Consider the following 17,648-nt stretch of genomic DNA (forward strand, 5'->3'; position numbering starts at 1 on the left):
CAGGCCTTCCTGCTCCTCTGATGCTGCTTGGCCTGCTGTGTTCATCCAGCTCTACACCTTGTTATCTCAGTGTCTCCTTTCCGATTGGACTGGAAAGGCTCTGCTGTCCAAAATGTTGCTGAACATATTTCAGGAGTACTTGTCCCTTTCAGCAATTTATATTAATACCCCAGTCTATATTTATAATTAATGTCCCACATTATGAATGCTCACAATTCTTGCACTACTTTTCCTTGCAAGTTTATTCATCTATATTTATACCAAAGCAATAGTAACTAACTGGTTGACTTGAAGGATGTTGAATTGACAGGCTTAGTCTCTAATCAAGCTACCTCCTTAATTTGTATCTCAATTTTATTTTCTTTATTGCCCAAGATAATGATCTACTCAAATTAGAATGCTTCTACTAAATTTTATTTTCAGATGAACTTCCAGACACCTGGGACATTGAAGGAAATGATGCCTTTGAAGTACTTATGAAACCAGATTCCTCCGAATACCAGGAAGTAGCTCGTGACTTTCAGGACTCTTTTTGGGGACCATTGCATCCAGCCCAACATTTTAAAATTGATGCAGTAAGATTGATATTCATTTCCAAATAAAGTGTTAGCAGAAATTATAACGGTTTGAAAAATATTTCATATGACCTTGTTATGACTAGGTGTGGATGGATGAATCAGCTACTCTCTTTTAATCCCCTCAATGAGCTGCAATTTTTAAATTCTTACTAGCATGCAACTATATCACACCAAATAAAAGGTTCAACTCGTCCATGCCGACCAGATCCTAAATAAATCTAGTCCCATTTGCCAACATTTGGCCCATATCCCTCTAAACCCTTCCTATTCATTTACCCATCCAGATGCCTTTTTTAATTGTACCAGCCTCCACCACTTCCTCTGGAAGCTCATTCCATACACGCACCACCCTCTGTGTGAAAAAGTTGCCCCTTAAGACCCTTTTAAATCTTTCCCCACTCACCTTAAACCTATGCCACCCTGGGGAAAAGACCTTGTCAATTCACCCTGTCCAGGCCGCTCTCGATTTTATAAACCTCCATAAGGTCACCCCTCAGCCTCTGACACTCCAGGGAAAATAGCCCCAGCCTATTCAGCCTGTCCCTATAGCTCAAACCCTTCAACCCTGGCAACTTCCTTGTAAATCTCTTCTGTATCCTTTGAAGTTTCACAATATCCTTCCTGTAGCAGGGAGACCGGAATTGAACGCAGTATTCCAAAAGTACACTAACCAATGTCCTGTACAGCCACAACATGACTTCCCAACTCCTATACTCAATGCTCTGACCAATAAAGGTAAGCAGTCAAAAGCCTTCTTCACTATCCTATCTATCTGCTACTACTTTCATGGAACTATGAACCTGCACTCCAAGGTCTCTCTATTCAGCAACACTCCCCAGGACCTTACCATTAAGTGTATAATTCCTGCCCTGATTTGCCTTTCCAAAATGCAGCACCTCACATTTATCTAAATTAAACTCCATCTAACACTCCTTGGCCCATTGGCTCATCTGATCAAGATCCCATTGTGCTCTGAGGTAATCATCTTCACTGTCCACTACACCTTCAACTTGGTCATCTGCAAGCTCATTAACATACCTCCTCTGTTCACGTCAAAATCCTTTTATATAAATGACAAAAAACTGGACTCAGCACTGATGTTTGTGGCATATTGCTGGTCACAGGCCTCCAATCTGAAAAGCAACCCTCCACCATCACACTCTGTCTTCTAGCTTCGAGCCAGTTCTGTATCCAAATGGCTAGTTCTCCCTGTATTCCATGTGATCTAACCTTGCTAAGCAGTCTACCATGAGGATCCTTCACGAATGCCTTACTGAACTCCCTATAGATCACATCTACTGTTCTGCCCTCCTCAATCCTCTTCACCTTGTGGATAGACAATCTCCCCTTTTTCAAAACACACATACAGCAAGGGAAGATAAATATGCAGCGTATAATTTCTTAAGAGTCGTTGAGGTGTTAGAAAACATCCACACTCTAATCAACCTCTTCAGAGATGTTACGTCACACCTCTAGAGCAGATGACATAAACTCAAACCTCCTGGCCCAGAGATAGGGACACTACCACTGTGCCATAAGAACCAACTAGAGACTTTGGTTGTTTAATTGATTGTTGATTCATCAGTGGTTGGAAAATTTAGAGAACCCTTGAGTACACGACAAATTGTTTTACTACTGGTGCTGGCTTTCAAGATGGTGAAAAGGAAACAGAAAAGAGAGTCTTCCGTTCCTATTTGTTACCAATCCATTTTCATTCTCTATTTCTGCTTCCTTGCCAAGCAACAACTATAATAAGGTTCCTTTTGGTTATTCCTCAAACTAGCTGTATAATCTTTACTTTCCAAATAGTAGCAGGCAACCTTTTCACATCCAATATATGCAACTTCTCATCCAAGTGTAATTTAAAGAAGATGAAGGGGTGATCTTGTTTTTGAACTGACTTTCCTGATTTATGCACTCACCACCATCACCCCACCCCTTTGCCCTGGATACCCATGTTTATCAAAAATCTATCAAACTCAGCCTTGAATAAATTGAATGACACAGTTTCCACTGCTTTGTGTAGAAGAGAATTCCACAAATGACTCCAGAAGTGAGGTGAAATTGACCGCCCTTGACATCAAGGAGCTCTGGTAAGACTGGAATCTGTGGGGATCACAGACAAAACTCTTCACTGGTTGGAGTCATACCTAACACAAAGGAAGATGATTGTGGTTGCTGGAGATCATTCATCTCCATTCCAGGACATCTCTGCAGAAATTCCTCAGGGCTGTGTCCCAGGCCCAGCCATCTTCAGCTGCATCATCAATGACCTTCCCTCCATGTAAGGTCAGAAGTGGGGATGTTGACTTGGGATTGTACAATGATCGGCACAGTTCGCGACTCCTCTGATACTGAAGCAGTTCAGATCCTAATGCAGCAAGATCCGCACCAGGCTTATGCTAAGTAGCCTGGCAATGACAATCTGCAACAAGATAGAATCTGACTATCTGGCCTCGACATTCAATTGTATTACCATAATGAATCCTCCACTGTCAACATCCAAGGATTTATTATTGACCAGAGAATTAATTGGATCAGCCGTATACATATGCAGAGCTGAATTTTACCAGAAATCAGCCAAGTGTCAATTAGTGGGTTTCACGAAGGATTTCTCTCCAAGTCATAGTGGGTTTTCTCACTTGATCTTCCCAAATTCGCCTGATAACTGTGCACCATGCATCTATGATGCCTCACTCATATATTCTCCCACATGCCATAGATGGAATTACTTAAACTTCTGGGATCTGGACTCAGTTTCCTGATTTTCTAATGGTATTGTGGGCATCTATACCCCCAAGGATGACAGCAGTTAAAGAAGGCAGCTCATCACTACCTTCTCTAGCAATTAGGGTGTGTGATAAATGCTGAACCAGTCAGCAATGCCCACATCTCTTCACCCACTATTTCTCCTCATTTCTCTTGAGGAAGATCTCTTACTTTAAATCTGAGGCCGTCTGCCCTACAAAAAGAGGCATCTTTCCAGTATCCACTCTACCTAGTCCCTACTGAGTACTCAATGACTCCCCAAAACTGTGCAGTCATTGCTAACCACTGTCAGGGAAATAGGTCTCCTATGAATGCTTTGAGCAAATCCACGTTCACTACGTGGCTAGCAACTTATTCCAGAGGTCAGTGATCGTGAACAGTACAATCATCCAAGCATCTAGTTCTTTAAATAACTTCTACTTAAGCCTAACTTTCCATATTCAGATTCATTGACTGGTTTGCTCATGGTCAATTTTTTTTTTCTGTTACTGACCGAGATACTAATATACTCAATGTATTTGACTGACTGTAGATCACAAGGATCCAGAATCTGTCTCTCTGGCGACTGTACGTTGCAAAAAGAAATAAAATGAACAGACTACGGCCTGATCAGCAGAATGAAAAAGTCTTGTATCGTGGAACTTACTCAGACATATGTTCTAAGATAAATGCAGATGGTTTCAACAGGAGCTACTGTGGTTTAAATGGTAGGTTTACCATACATAAATAATTAGAGATTCTTTGTTATAGAAATGTGCAAATAGCATGTGCTGTAGCCAGTGAGACTGTGCCAGGAATACAGAAGAAGAATTTTTAGCATGTACAATTGCTGGGGAAATAACAAAAGAGACATGTTGTCAAAGCTTTTCATCTTGCATTCATCAGGACCGATGCAAGTTATGCCAAATTCAAAACTGTGATGACCATTTATACTATAGAAGTAAAGAGTGTTGCTGTTTGATAATTTTGGGTCTCATTGGCCAAGGCATTATCATAGGAATTAAAGGCTCCGCAAGCTCCCGGGTAATGTAGAAAAAAGTACAAGCCTTGAATATATGCCTTTTCTTTGCAGAGAACACATCCCCACATATGAATGCATGTCATTTCTAACATTCTAGCATTAATTATCTTAAAATGGTTGTTATTGTATCTTTTAGCACCCAGGAATGTGTTGAGTTTTGCATCTGTGGTCTGGTTGAGTATGGTGCAGGATGGAGGGTTTTAGATTCCTGTATCACTGGGATCATTTCGGGGAAGGTGAGACCTCAACAAGTGTGACAGTCCGCACCTGAACCAGCATTGGATCAATCTTCTTGCAGGAGGGTTTGCTAGTGCTGCTGGGAGGAATTTAAACTAGCTCAGCAGAGAGAGATATAACACTGTGTGAGTTGAATAACAACACAGCATAACTTTGAAAATGAACCAAGGCAGGGCGGGTTCAGCTATAGGGTGTCATCAGGTAGTAAGGTGAGAGATAGTGGGAACTGCAGATGCTGGAGAACCCGAGACAACAAGGTGCAGGGCTGGATGAACACAGCAGGCCAAGCAGCATCATAGGAGCAGAGAGGCAGTAAGGTGAGACTGGATGGCCTCTACTTTAATGTCAAGAGTATTAGAGGCAAGATTAAGGAGCTAAGGACATGGATTGAAACATGGAATTGCAATTTAGTTGCCATCACAGACGTGGTTGAAGGAGAGGTAGGATTGGAAACTTGCCATTCCAGGATATAGGATCTTCAGCCAGGACAGGGCAGAGTACAATAGTGGAGGTGGTGATGCATTATTACTTAGGCAACCAGTGACTGTAGTAAGGAGGGATGATATCTTGAAAGACTCTTCAAATAAGGCTTTGTGGGTAGAACTTAGGAATAAAAAGGGGGCAGTCACACTGTTAAGTGAGTGTTTATAGGCCTCCAGTAGCAAATAATTGAGAAGCAGATATGTAGTCAATTCATTAAGACGTGTAAAGATGTTAGGGGATTTCAACTACCCCAATATTAATTGGGATAAGCATAGTAGAAATGGTTCAGAAGGGGGCAGATTTCTTAATGTATACACAAGTGTTTTTATGTAGAAGGTTCCCCCAAGGGATTGTGTAGCACTGGATCTAATTGTGGGGAACAAAGCTGGATAGGTGTTCAGGGTGACAGTGCTCATCCCAAGTAAGCACTTGAAATAGCATAAGATTCAAAACTGTGGGGAAAGTGGGACTGGTGTAGATAGTGTATTTTTGGTGGTATGGATGGGCCAAAGGTCCTCTTCTGTACTGTACGATTCTATGACTACTAGCTAGCCATAGTGAGACCCTGGATTTAGGACTGGCTGCAATCCCAGCAGTGGCCACCTTCCCGAGGGGCACTGTTGGGATCAGAAAGCTGCCAGATATTTAATCTGTTCTTTTGAAGAAGGATCCCGACCTGAAACATCAGCTTTCCTGATCCTCTGATGCTGCCTGGCCTGCTGCGTTCCTCCTGCTCCACACTGTGTTATCTCAGACTCCAGCATTGGCAGTTCTTACTATCCCCCAGATGTTTAATCAGCCAGCTCTGGGAGGGAAGATTTACTCCCCCGATGGAAGCTGAAATCCCAGTTGTGGCTGTGAGGCAGACACCTTTCTGAATTTACAAATGGATGTAGTGGGCGATATGGCAACTATATTACAAATCTAACAATTGCAACATTTTAACAGGCTCCCTTCTCTAATAGCATGTCAGCCTATGCAGGTACAGGTCCTGCTTCAGGAATAATCTTCCCCAGTTATCCCTGAAACAGGTCATTTATTATGGAATGTGAGTTCGTTTTATAAAAGTATGTTTGACCATGTTATCTTGCACTCCGTATGCTTTGAATATTAGGCATGACAATATAAAAGTAAAACCACTTTTGCAATGTCACTAGTTCTATTAAGCAGAACAAGAATGTGTGTCAAATGGGCCAACTCAATAGCATTGGGATATTTTATTATGCCTTTATGCTGCAAGTTTCATGTTGGTTCAAAATCTACCATTTCCCGCTGACTATTGGGGGGGCCTTTGGTTTAATCCTAGCAAAGTGATCATTCCTTTCTTATTTCTCTGTTCCACTCACATAACTTCACTGGATGTTCTCCCAGGAATATCCTCCCTAAATTCAACCCTAATGTTATCCTTAACCAAATACACCATAAGCCAGAACACTAAGCTGCCCTTCTCCGAGCCACATTTCTGTAATAGCTACAATATCACAGTCCCATATACCAAACCATGCCCCTAAATTCATCTGCCTTACCTGCCAGGCCTCTTGCATTAAAACAAATACAAGTGTTGGAATAAATGCAAATATAACATTATCTTGGCTATTCACAATAAAGTGATAGAGGTCTACACCCAGGAAAAAAAGGCCCATTACATGTGGACCAGTCAAAAATGTCCACCTGACTATTCTAATCCCATTTTCCAGCACTTGGCCATGGCCTTGTGTGCCTTGGCATTGCAAGTGCACAGTTAAATACTGTTATTTGAGTTTCTGGCTCTACCACTCTAACAGATAGTGAGTTCCAGATTCCAACCACCTTCTGGGTGAAAAAGCCTTTCCCCTGCCCCTCCCTATACCCCTCCATTTAATACATCTCAACCATGTCGCTTCTTAATTTCCATGGACAGGCTGCAGTTATTTCCCTTAAAAAGAGATAGCTCTATAACGAACTCGAGCCCAGGCAACATCTCGATAAATCTCCTCCATACCCTCTCCAGTGCAAACATACCCTCCAATAATGTGGATTCAGGAACAGCACATGATACGTTAGCTATGCCCTAATCTAGTCCAGTATTATTTGAGAGCAGGTGGTTATAAAGGCAAGTATAAGGGTTTCTTAACCACTTTATCTACCTGTCCTGGCAAGGGACCAGTGTACATGCTGATTCTCAAGGTCCTGCTGATCATCATGTATTCCCTTACCTTGTTTGTCCTGCCCAAGTGCACCACCTCACACTTAATAGAACCCCTACAGTGTGGAAACAGGCCATTTGGCCCAATATGTCCCCACTGCCTCTCCGAAGACCCAGACCCATTCCCCTATCCTTGCATTTCCCATGTCTAACCCACCTAACCTAAACATCCCTGGACACTATATGGGCAATTTAGTATGGCTAATCCACCTAGTCCCCACATCTTTGGACTGTGGGACGAAACCGGAGTACCAGGAGGAAACCCACACAGACATGGCAAGAACGTGTAAACTCCGCACAGACAGTCGCCCAAGGCTGGAACGGGTAGCAGAGAGGGATACAACAGCGTCACTGATAAAATGCAATCTCCTGAAATTTTTGTGGTATTTCAAGATAAGCATATCCAGAATACCTTATACCTTTTTACCAGCCATATTTGATATTGATCAGCCCATTTGTATCCTCTTGTAGTTGAAGGCTATGCCCCTCACTATTGACCCATCTCACCAATAATTTTTGTGTCATCTGAGAACTAACTGATCAGTCTAAATCATTTATATAAACCACAAACAGGAAGCCCCCAGCACTGACCCCTGTGGGACCTTGTTGGACAAACTACCAAACAGAAAAACAGCCCTTAGCCAGCACCTTCTGCTTCCTGCCACTCAGCCAGTTCAATCTGCCAAATTTCCTTGGATCCCATGGGCTCTTCGGTTTAAAGTCTACTTCTGTGGTATGGGATGTGTTTTTTTAATTTGATTAATGGAGAAAACCATTCAATAATTGACCTAAATTAAATGACTATTTGGTAGAAAATCTAGATCTCCCGGAAAAGATTCATAAGGATAGATGTTGAATAATTTAATAACAAAAAACAAAGTATTATAAATGTATTAGCATATCTTGGGTAGAGATCATTATGTAACTAACATGTCATAACTAATATCTGGCAAATTATTGTAGCCGTTGTTCATGGAGAAGGGACATATTTTGCTCAACATGCAAGATATTCTGCACAAGACACCTATTCAAAACCCGACGCAACAGGAAGCAAATTGATATACAGAGCACGAGTCTTAACAGGAGATTATTGTAAAAGAGGAAGTGGTATGAAGGAACCCCCACTCAAAGATCCACAAGGAAACAGCAGAGCGCGATACAACAGCGTCACAGATGAAATGCAATCTCCTGGTATTTCATGATAATCAAGCATATCCAGAATACCTTATTACCTTTCGTAAGTAATAAGTATTTCTAATCATGAGCAGAAACTGAAGGAATTAAGGTCACCTACAGATAATCGCTACAGTTTGCAATTATTATGCTAGTAAAATAATTAATTAAAGAACATGGATCAGGATTTTTCCTAATTGTAAAGAATCAATTTTCTAGAAACATTATTAGAAAAATCCTAAACCCAACTTTGCATTTAATGAAATTTCAATCCAATTTGTCACTTTGCTATCTGCATTGCGTAGTGACTGGTCAGATTGCTTGAATAACTAATTGAAGCTCATTATTTGATTATTATTTTGGAGATGAAGTCCCCGTCTTTAAGCCAAACAATGCTTGTAGTGTGCTTGCTAATAAATGTTGAGGCATATCTCATTAAGGATCAGGATGTCCTGTTGTTGAAGATTTTTGTGATTAAATTGTTTGATCTTTCAGTTTGACAGAAAAAAACTACAAAACTATCACCAATACAATGCTGAATGAATAGCTGCTGAATTAATAATGGTGGTTGTCTTTGTCTTCCTCTCTAATTAACTCATCTTCACTGCCAAAAAGTACACAAGATTCCGGTCTTTCAAATCACCTAAATTCAAAATAATTGGTTGCAGCCAAAAACTGCTCAGTTTATTTTCTATTTGAAGCCTGATCAACTCTCTCAGTCTAGAATATTTATTAGTTTGAGTGAACATTATTAGTTCAAGTTTAAAAGAAAAAGCAGTAGGTTTCTTCAGGGAGTTATCAGTATTTGCATGACAAATTAATTGGCTCCAGGAACCTTGGTGAGAAGATAGCCTAACTTCTGGCAGCTTGTGAATCTGATTGATTGAGCCACTGAAGGCATGAATTTATGAATCAAGCCTTTCCTGTGACCTGTTTAATGGTCATAAGCACCACGCCACCAGTGAGATAAATGTAATAAAAAGACAGAAATGACTTGTGTCATTTAAAGCACTTGAATGCAAACTGATTTTCCTGCTTTTAGAAAAGTGATCTGTCATGTACCGTAACAAGTTGGTTACAGTTGTTAAGTGCTGGAAACTCAGCAGCATTTTCTCACAGCAGAGAATAACAGCAATCAATTTCTACAGGCAGAACATTTACATAAGTCTCATGCCATCTCTCCTAGAACCCACAGCAGCTCCTGAATACCAGCAAACAATTTCCAGCTGCAGCCATGAAGATACATAATCATTATTAGCTACTGCTGCTTGATAAAATGCACATAGGAAAATACCTTTTTATAAATGTTTTCCTGATTTTTATTATTAATGCTACTTATATGAAACTTTATAATATGCAACCTCAGATACTCCACAACACTTGGTATACAAGTACGTTACAGCATAGAAATTTCAAAACAGTTATATGTCATACTTTTCAATTAGGTGTGTGATTATTACCAAGAAAATTGCAAATATCTCCTTTTAAGATTTAAGTTCTTACAAGGATACTTGATGTGTGGCAGTCATCAGATTCCACTGCATATTACATAATGTGTGTAATGGGAGAGGAAATATTTGCATCTCCATGCGCCTGATTTTCAAAGATAACATAAGGGAAGAGTTTTTCTAGTTACTATCAACAACCTGCAGGCTTCCTTTCATCAGAAACTAACTGGACTTGTCGTATTAAGTACTGAGGTTACAAAAGTGGGCCAGAGGCTAGGAATGCTGTTGCAAGCAACTTACCTCCTGATTCCCCAAAGGCACAAATCCCAATAACTGAACAATGGAAACAGCCAGTAACTGCAAGTTTGCATTGATGGCAACAGAATTTTAATGAATCCTTAGCATTCCTCACCAAATTGTTTTTGTACATCATATCTATTTGATTTTTAGAAATATAGAGGCTGTCTGAGCAATCTTGTGCATTTTATTTGCTTACGATTTATAATCATGCCTGTAATGCTTTTCAGCTTCATTTGTAATAAACTATAATTCAATCATAACAAGTTTGAGTCAGTTTGAAATTTGTGTTTTGTATTAAATAGTCATTATTTCATGTTTCTTGCTTCTCACATGAAATAAATTTTCTCATATTTGATTTCTAGTTCAAGTCTTATCTATGCACATGTAACATGGCACTGTCCCAGACTTTTGCTGTAATTGTACGTGTTCCAGAATATCCTGTTAGACTCACCGTTGTCTTCTCTACTCTTCACTACACACTGTGGCAAGTGTGAACTGATAAGAGCACTGTGAAGTTGAAAGGGCACCTGGGACCGTGATCAACAATCTAATAGATGGAGAAAGGAGTCATAGATCTACAGCACAAAACAAGGCCCTTTGGCCCATTCAGTCTGCACCAGTCAAAAACAATCACCTAACTATTCTAATCCAATTTGCCAGCACTTGGTGCTTAGCTTGTAAGTCCCGACATTACAAGTGCACATTTAAATAATTCCTAAGTGTTATTAACATTTCTGCCTCTACCCACCCTTGCAGGCAGTGAATTCCACAAATCCACCACTCTTTGGATGAAAGTTTTTTCCTCCCATCTACTCTAAACCTTCTGCCCTTTACATTTAATCTATGCCCCTTAGTCACTGATCTCTCCAAGGAGGAAAAAGCTTCTTGTCTTCCCTATCTATGCTCCTCAATCATGTCCTCTCTCAATCTTCTCTGCTCTAAGGAAAACCCCTTGTTTCCCACCTGGGGACCCTGCAGCCTCCTGGACTCAATATTGAGTTCAATAACTTTAGGGCTTGACTTCTCCTACATCCTAACCCTCACCCGTACACACCAGGCCTTTGGTGATCACAGTCTGTTATTACACACACTAATCGTCTCCATTAACAGCTATTCACCCTCCTAGCCAGATTGATATCCACACCTTTGTCTGTTCTTTTGTCTCTTTGGCTCCCCACCCCCCGCCGCCAATCATTTATTCTCCTCCTCCTCCCCCCCCACCCTATCTTCTGCATAACAACCAACATTTTCCTAGCTACCATCAGTGCTGAGGAAGGGTCACTGGACCTGAAATCTTAACTCCGATTTCTTTTCATAGATGCTGCCAGACCTGCTGAGCTTTTCCAGCAATTTCTGTTTTTGTTTCTGATTTATAGCATCTGCAGTTTTATTGGATTTTATCTGGTCTGTCCAATTTCCCTTCATAAGTCTCTTAAGGATAATATTTCCTCACATTTGATAAAATTTCAGTTATTCGCAATAGGCAGCATGGCTTTGTGTAGAGAAGGTAGTGTCTCACAAACCTGATGGTTTTTCAAGAAGTGACAGAAATGATTAATGAGGGGAGGGTGGTAGATGTCTGTGTGGCCTTTGACAAGGTTCCCTCATTGCAGGCTGATACAGAAGGTGAAGTCACATGGGATCTGCAGTGAGCTGGTAAGACCGATACAGAACTGGCTTAGTCATAGAAGACAGAGAGACAGTAGAAGGGAGATCTGTGACCAGTGGTGTGCTGGGATCCCTGTTGTTTGTCATTATATATGTAATGATTTACAGGAGAATGCAGGTGGCCTGATGAGTAAGTTTGCAGGTGACACAAAGAGTAGGAAACTGTGGATAGTGAGGAGATTGCCAGAGGATACAGCAGGATATATTTAGGCTGGAGACTGGGGCAGAGAAATGGGAGATGGAGTTTAATCCAGACAAATGTGAGATGATGTATTTTGGAAGCGCTAATGCAGCAGAGAAGTGTATAGTAAATAGCAGAACTCTTACAACATCAACATACAGAGCGATCTAGGCATGCAGGTGCGTAGCTCCCAGAAAGTGAGAACAAATGTAGATAAAAGTGGTCAAGAAGGCATATGGCATGCTGGCCTTCATCAGTCAGGGCATCGAGTACAAAAATTGGCAAGTTGTGTTGCAGCTAAGTAGAAGTTTGGTTGGGCCACATTTGGAATATCATGTATAGTTCTGGTCGCCATACTATCAGAAGGATGTGGAGGGTTTGCAGAGGATACAGAAACAGTTTACCAGGATGTTGCTGGGTTTGGAGGGTATTAGCTATGAGGAGAGATTGGACAAACTTAGTTTGTTTTCACTTGAACTTCAAAGGCTGAGCGTGATCTGATGGTTTACAAAATTATGAGAAGCGTGGATACAATGGATAATCAGAGTCTTTTTCCCAGGGTAGAAATGTCAATTACTAGGGGACAAAGGTTTAAGGTAAAAGAGAGAAAGTTTAAAGGAGCGCGAGAGGCAAGATTTTTAAACAGAGGGTGGTAAGTGCCTGGAACGTGCCGCCAGAGGTGGTGGTGGAGGAAGATACAATGGCAACATTTAAAGAGGCATCTTGACAGAAATATGAATAGGTAGGTAACAGAAGGTTACAGACAGTGGGAAGCAAAAGATATTTAGTTTAGAAACACACCATGTGTCGGCAGAGACTTGATGGACCGAAGTGCCTGTTCTGGTGCTGTACTGTTCTTTGTTCGTGAGCTCAGGCAACTTCTTGGTAAATCTGAGATAGTAAGAACTGCCGATGCTGGAGTCTGAGATAACACAGTGTGGAGCTGGAGGAACACAGCAGGCCAGGCAGCATCAGAGGAGCAGGAAAGCTGACGTTTTGGGTCAGGACCCTTCTTCAGACCCTTATGAAGGAAGGTCCCGACTCGAACCGTCAGCTTTCCTGCTCCTCTGATGCTGCCTGGCCTGCTGTGTTCCTCCAGTTCCACACTGTGTTATTCTTGGTAAATCTCATCTGTGCACTGGAGAGGGTGCAATGTAGATTCCAGAACTGCACACAATACTCTAGTTGTGGCATACCAATGTTTTATACTATTCCAGCAGAACATCCCTGCTCTTAAACTCTATGCTTCAACTAATAAAGACAAGTATTCCTTACACCTTTTTAACCACTTTAACCACCTGTTCCGATATTTGAATAGGATAGGAGTATGAAATGAGGAAAAAAGGAAAAAGAGCTGAGAGAGCAACAAAAAACTGAATGGGAGAACAGGGAAGAAAATAAAAATTTTAGTAATCAGCAATAACAATTTACTATCTCAGGAATGAGATTCCAGTTTCTGCTGCTCCTTTATTGGCCAAATAAACTGTACGGCATTGCAGAAATATTTAAAAAAATCATCCTTAAAAAGTGCAACCTGAAATTAGTGCAGAGAGTTTAATTTATTCTTACTACACAAATTGGCAATTTTTGGAAAATCACAGACGTTGACATTAAGCTGTTGTACCAGTTAGCAACCCACAGCACTTCTCTTTCCATAAATTGCTGGCTCTGACGATGGTAATAATGGTAAATATTTTCCCAACACATTTTCGACCATATTTTAATTCTATTTCTTTGTCCTGTAAATAATGATAGTAAGGATAGAATTAATCAAGGCTGATTCCTCTATTCTTGTCAGCTAACAGCAAGTCAACTATTAATGAGGAGTTTGCAGTTCCTTTCCTCAAAACTGTCAAAACAACAGTCTTTTATCCCTTAGTTGTTTGTGTAATGACAATAACTGGTAAATTACAACAATAGCAATTTGAAGCACTTGGTGGAATAGGAGACAAATAAATTGCCATACAAGACTTTACGTTTACAACTAATATTTTTATTTCAACTGTTCTTTTGAATTGCAAAAGAATAAAGCAAATCCATTTCTTAATAGTTTTAATTACTGTATATGGCTTTTGCATTTACAGTTGACATAAAAACAATTCAATTACTGAATGTTGGAATTGCCAGAAAACAAAAATTGAAAATATTTTTCAATGAAAACAACATGGTCAAAAGTCTTAAGTTTCCAAACAATGATAAAATGGACTGTGGCTTTTTTTCTCCCTTGCCGTTAATTATTCACCTCTGAATTTCCCATCCATCAGCATTCGAATAATGTTTTACAATATATAATCATAAGCAAGTCAATGTACAGATAGCAGAAAAATAGTCCATCGTGTACCCCAAGCCAACAGATTTTTCTTAGTTGATGGTGAAATTTCCAAACTTTCCAAATTGTAAATGGTCCTAAATAATACTAAAAAGAACACACTGGGGATATGCAATTATAGAAAAAAAAGACTGACAGTATCATTTGGGTAAAACAAAGAGGCCTTCATCCTGATGAATAACATGTAAGAAAGAAACTTTATTCTATAGCATTAATAATTCTGCAAAGTAAATATCATAAATATAACAGCTAAAAACCCCAAAAATCTGTGAAGTATAATGATCTTCAAACATGAAATTGTTTTCATAATATCTTAATACATTTATATTTAAGGCACAATAATACCTGCACAGAGCAGACAATGGTAGCTTGAAACAATAGACTCGACTGATTCAGCTGCATTATTCCATTCTTGAGAACTGAACACTAATATTACAGAATTAACACCAGTCACACAGTGCACTTAATGCAATTGCATGTAATCTCTAATATTATTTTGTATTCAATGGGACAGAATTATCTGTGAACAAAAATTACTGCACATGTAAATTCCATTTTGTTGATGCTTATGATTTTCTTGATAAGAATAAGAATCCTCATTACATTTGAATTGAAATGCTAGAGCGCCTGAGGAATGATTAATCATCAATGCTGGGGGCAACTACTTTTAAAAGATAATTATTCTATTTTATTGACATTATGAAGTAGTCAACTCTTGTTTGCAATGTTTAAAATCAGATCATCTAAATGAAATAAAATGGAATTAAAACTTGACTGTAGAAATTATTTTTCATTTCTTAAAAAAAGGGAAAAGTTCTGTATATAGTTGGAAATGAACACTGTACCAAGAAGAATGAAATAAATGTGAACTACATTGTTTAAGGTACAAACAACTGACCTTCTGGTTTTCTATAAATGACCTAGATTTTGTCAATATAACTCAATACTTGTTACATTTAATACCACTTTTGCCTTGGAACATTACTTATACAACAATAATCTCGATACCACAGGATCAAGTTAACTGTTCTGTTTAGAAATGTTTGAGAGAATGTATTCAGCTAAACAGTTGCCTGGAATATAAAACAGCACTGCAGCATTATAACACAATTAAATTTCTGGTTAAATGAAACAAAATGACAAGTGAACTGAATCATTTTTAGTGGTTAGAGATTTGATCTTAAATGTGCATTGTCTCACGATTAGTAGGTCAGTATACTTTTAAGAGAGATTCTCATTATATTGCAATCCCAGCATTGACATACTAACCGTGAGACACAGCACAATAAAACCTAAAAATATTCTGCTTCCATAACTCAAAGCTACAATATCTTCTAATATCCAAAATCAAACAATAACTTACTTCATGGTGGGTTTTTGAACCTTTTACTTCAATTCAACTTTTGATTCAATTGAGTTGAATTAAACTTTCATACACTGATAGAAGATGTCAGTACATCTGAAATACTACAAAGTATTAATAGTTTTAATACATTTTTATATATAATGTACTAGTACTCCAACATTATGCCTGTCAGTATACAATTTACACTCTCCCGCAGGCTTTCATTTTTGATGTCATGTATACAGGTGAAGAAAACAAAGCACGCAATTGCCACATCTCCCATTAATTCAATGAAGAATAGATTTAGAGGAGATCTAGAATCAGGGAAGCTGTTTGTCCTGATGGTCATTAAGCGCTGAGTGAATACATTGGGAGTTCCCCAGGGCAAGGCAAAACTACAAAAACAGAAGGCAGTGAGTAATACAGGGATAAGAACTGACTAAAAATATGATGCTTAAATCTCCAAAACAAAAACAAAATCAAACTAAAATAAATAGTTACTACTAAATCCCCATAGTTATTACTCAAGATTCACAATTGTAAAGTGCAGATTTCTGCCTCCATAGCTTTCATCTCTTCACAACTGCACTGGGTAAGTACACAATGTGACGTGTGAATTGAACAACAAGTCAATAAAGCCGACATATTTCACATCATAGCACATGCTTCTAATGCCGAACTATATGCTGCAAGGCTACTGTAAAAGCATGAGGCAATTGCTCAGTGAGACATGCAACGTTTGTTACTTCAATAAATGGAACATTCTCCCTTCTGTATCCTTCACAAACGTCTGAGAACACATAACAATATAGCAATTACACTTGCTGTATTTACATGTTATACATTGCAAACCTACAGAAAACAAGGCTGAAGTAATCCTGGATTCACATTCTGCCTCACACCATATATTACAGTCTTGTACAGTAAAGATATTTTCTTTTGACAAAGGATAGTCAGTACATACACCACAGTTTATCCACTTTACAGCCATGAGTGACATGTCAGTAATTGTTTTGATGAAAAATAATTTTAAAAATTACTTCACGAATAAAAGTGTTTAAAAAAATGCAACAAGCAGTGCCAGAACTCAGTAAACTATTTACTGAGAAGGTGACATCTTTTGTGAAACCTGGTGCATCCAGTGGCACATTTGCAAAGCTTTAGGTGTGATGCTGGTGCTCCTGGGATACATTTGTTTAAAAAGAAACCTGCTAAAAGCCTGGGTGGCCAATGGTAACGACACTGTGTTAGTGCATTCTCTAGGCCTGAGGTTGGTGCCTGGTCCCATCCTCTGTTAAATCATACCTGCAAGGTAAATACACAAAATTACATTGCAAATGCTGTATCTGATTGTGTTATAACAAAAAAGTTCTCAAATACTATTTTCTTCACCCTATGGAATATCACAAAAAATGAAAAAAAATTCTGATCTTTGGTTTACTGAGGCCAATCTAAGAATTTGAGAACAGTGAAATGAGACTTACTGGAATCAACAACAGGAGCTCAGTCACTGCACAAAACTAGATTGCGTCCCACAGTATGATGACAGGCAAACTGAATATCGTCTTTAATGACACATCAGGACACATGATGGCACAGGAGGGCACAGGAGGGCATTTGGTATATGGAATCCATCACAGCTGTCTGTCAAGCACTTAAGTCTGTCCCATCTCTCCACTCGACCTCAGTAATCTTCCAAATTTATACCCCTTAAATGCCCATTCAATTTCCTTTTGAAGTCATCGATCATCTCCAGTTCCACCAACGTCAGAGGCAGCAGGTTCTAGGTCAAGGGTATCAGAGATAGTAGGAACTGCAGATGCTGGAGAATCTAGAGCTGGATGAACACAGCAGGCCAAGCAGCATCAGAGGAACAGGAAGGCTGACGTTTCGGGCCTAGACCCTTCTTCAGAAAATTTTCTGAAGAAGGG

The 17,648-nt window shown here is 39.5% G+C and overlaps 1 protein-coding gene and 1 pseudogene across 1 annotated transcript in view; one reads left to right on the top strand and one right to left on the bottom strand.

Moving 5' to 3' along the window:
• The window catches only part of LOC109937960, a 60,692-nt pseudogene extending 50,292 nt beyond the window's left edge, over window positions 1-10,400 (top strand).
• Window positions 10,401-14,014: 3,614 nt separating this feature from the next.
• The window catches only part of LOC109937961 (extended synaptotagmin-2-A-like), a 28,152-nt gene continuing 24,518 nt past the window's right edge, over window positions 14,015-17,648 (bottom strand). The window contains exon 9 of the mRNA XM_020536450.2: window positions 14,015-17,022. Within this exon, the coding sequence (XP_020392039.2) occupies window positions 16,977-17,022 (46 nt within the window). The 3' untranslated portion in view covers window positions 14,015-16,976. The remainder of the gene's footprint in view (window positions 17,023-17,648) is intronic.

This window comes from Rhincodon typus, chromosome 2, assembly GCF_021869965.1.
Source record: "Rhincodon typus isolate 14 chromosome 2, sRhiTyp1.1, whole genome shotgun sequence".
In the NCBI taxonomy this organism is placed as follows: domain Eukaryota; kingdom Metazoa; phylum Chordata; class Chondrichthyes; order Orectolobiformes; family Rhincodontidae; genus Rhincodon; species Rhincodon typus.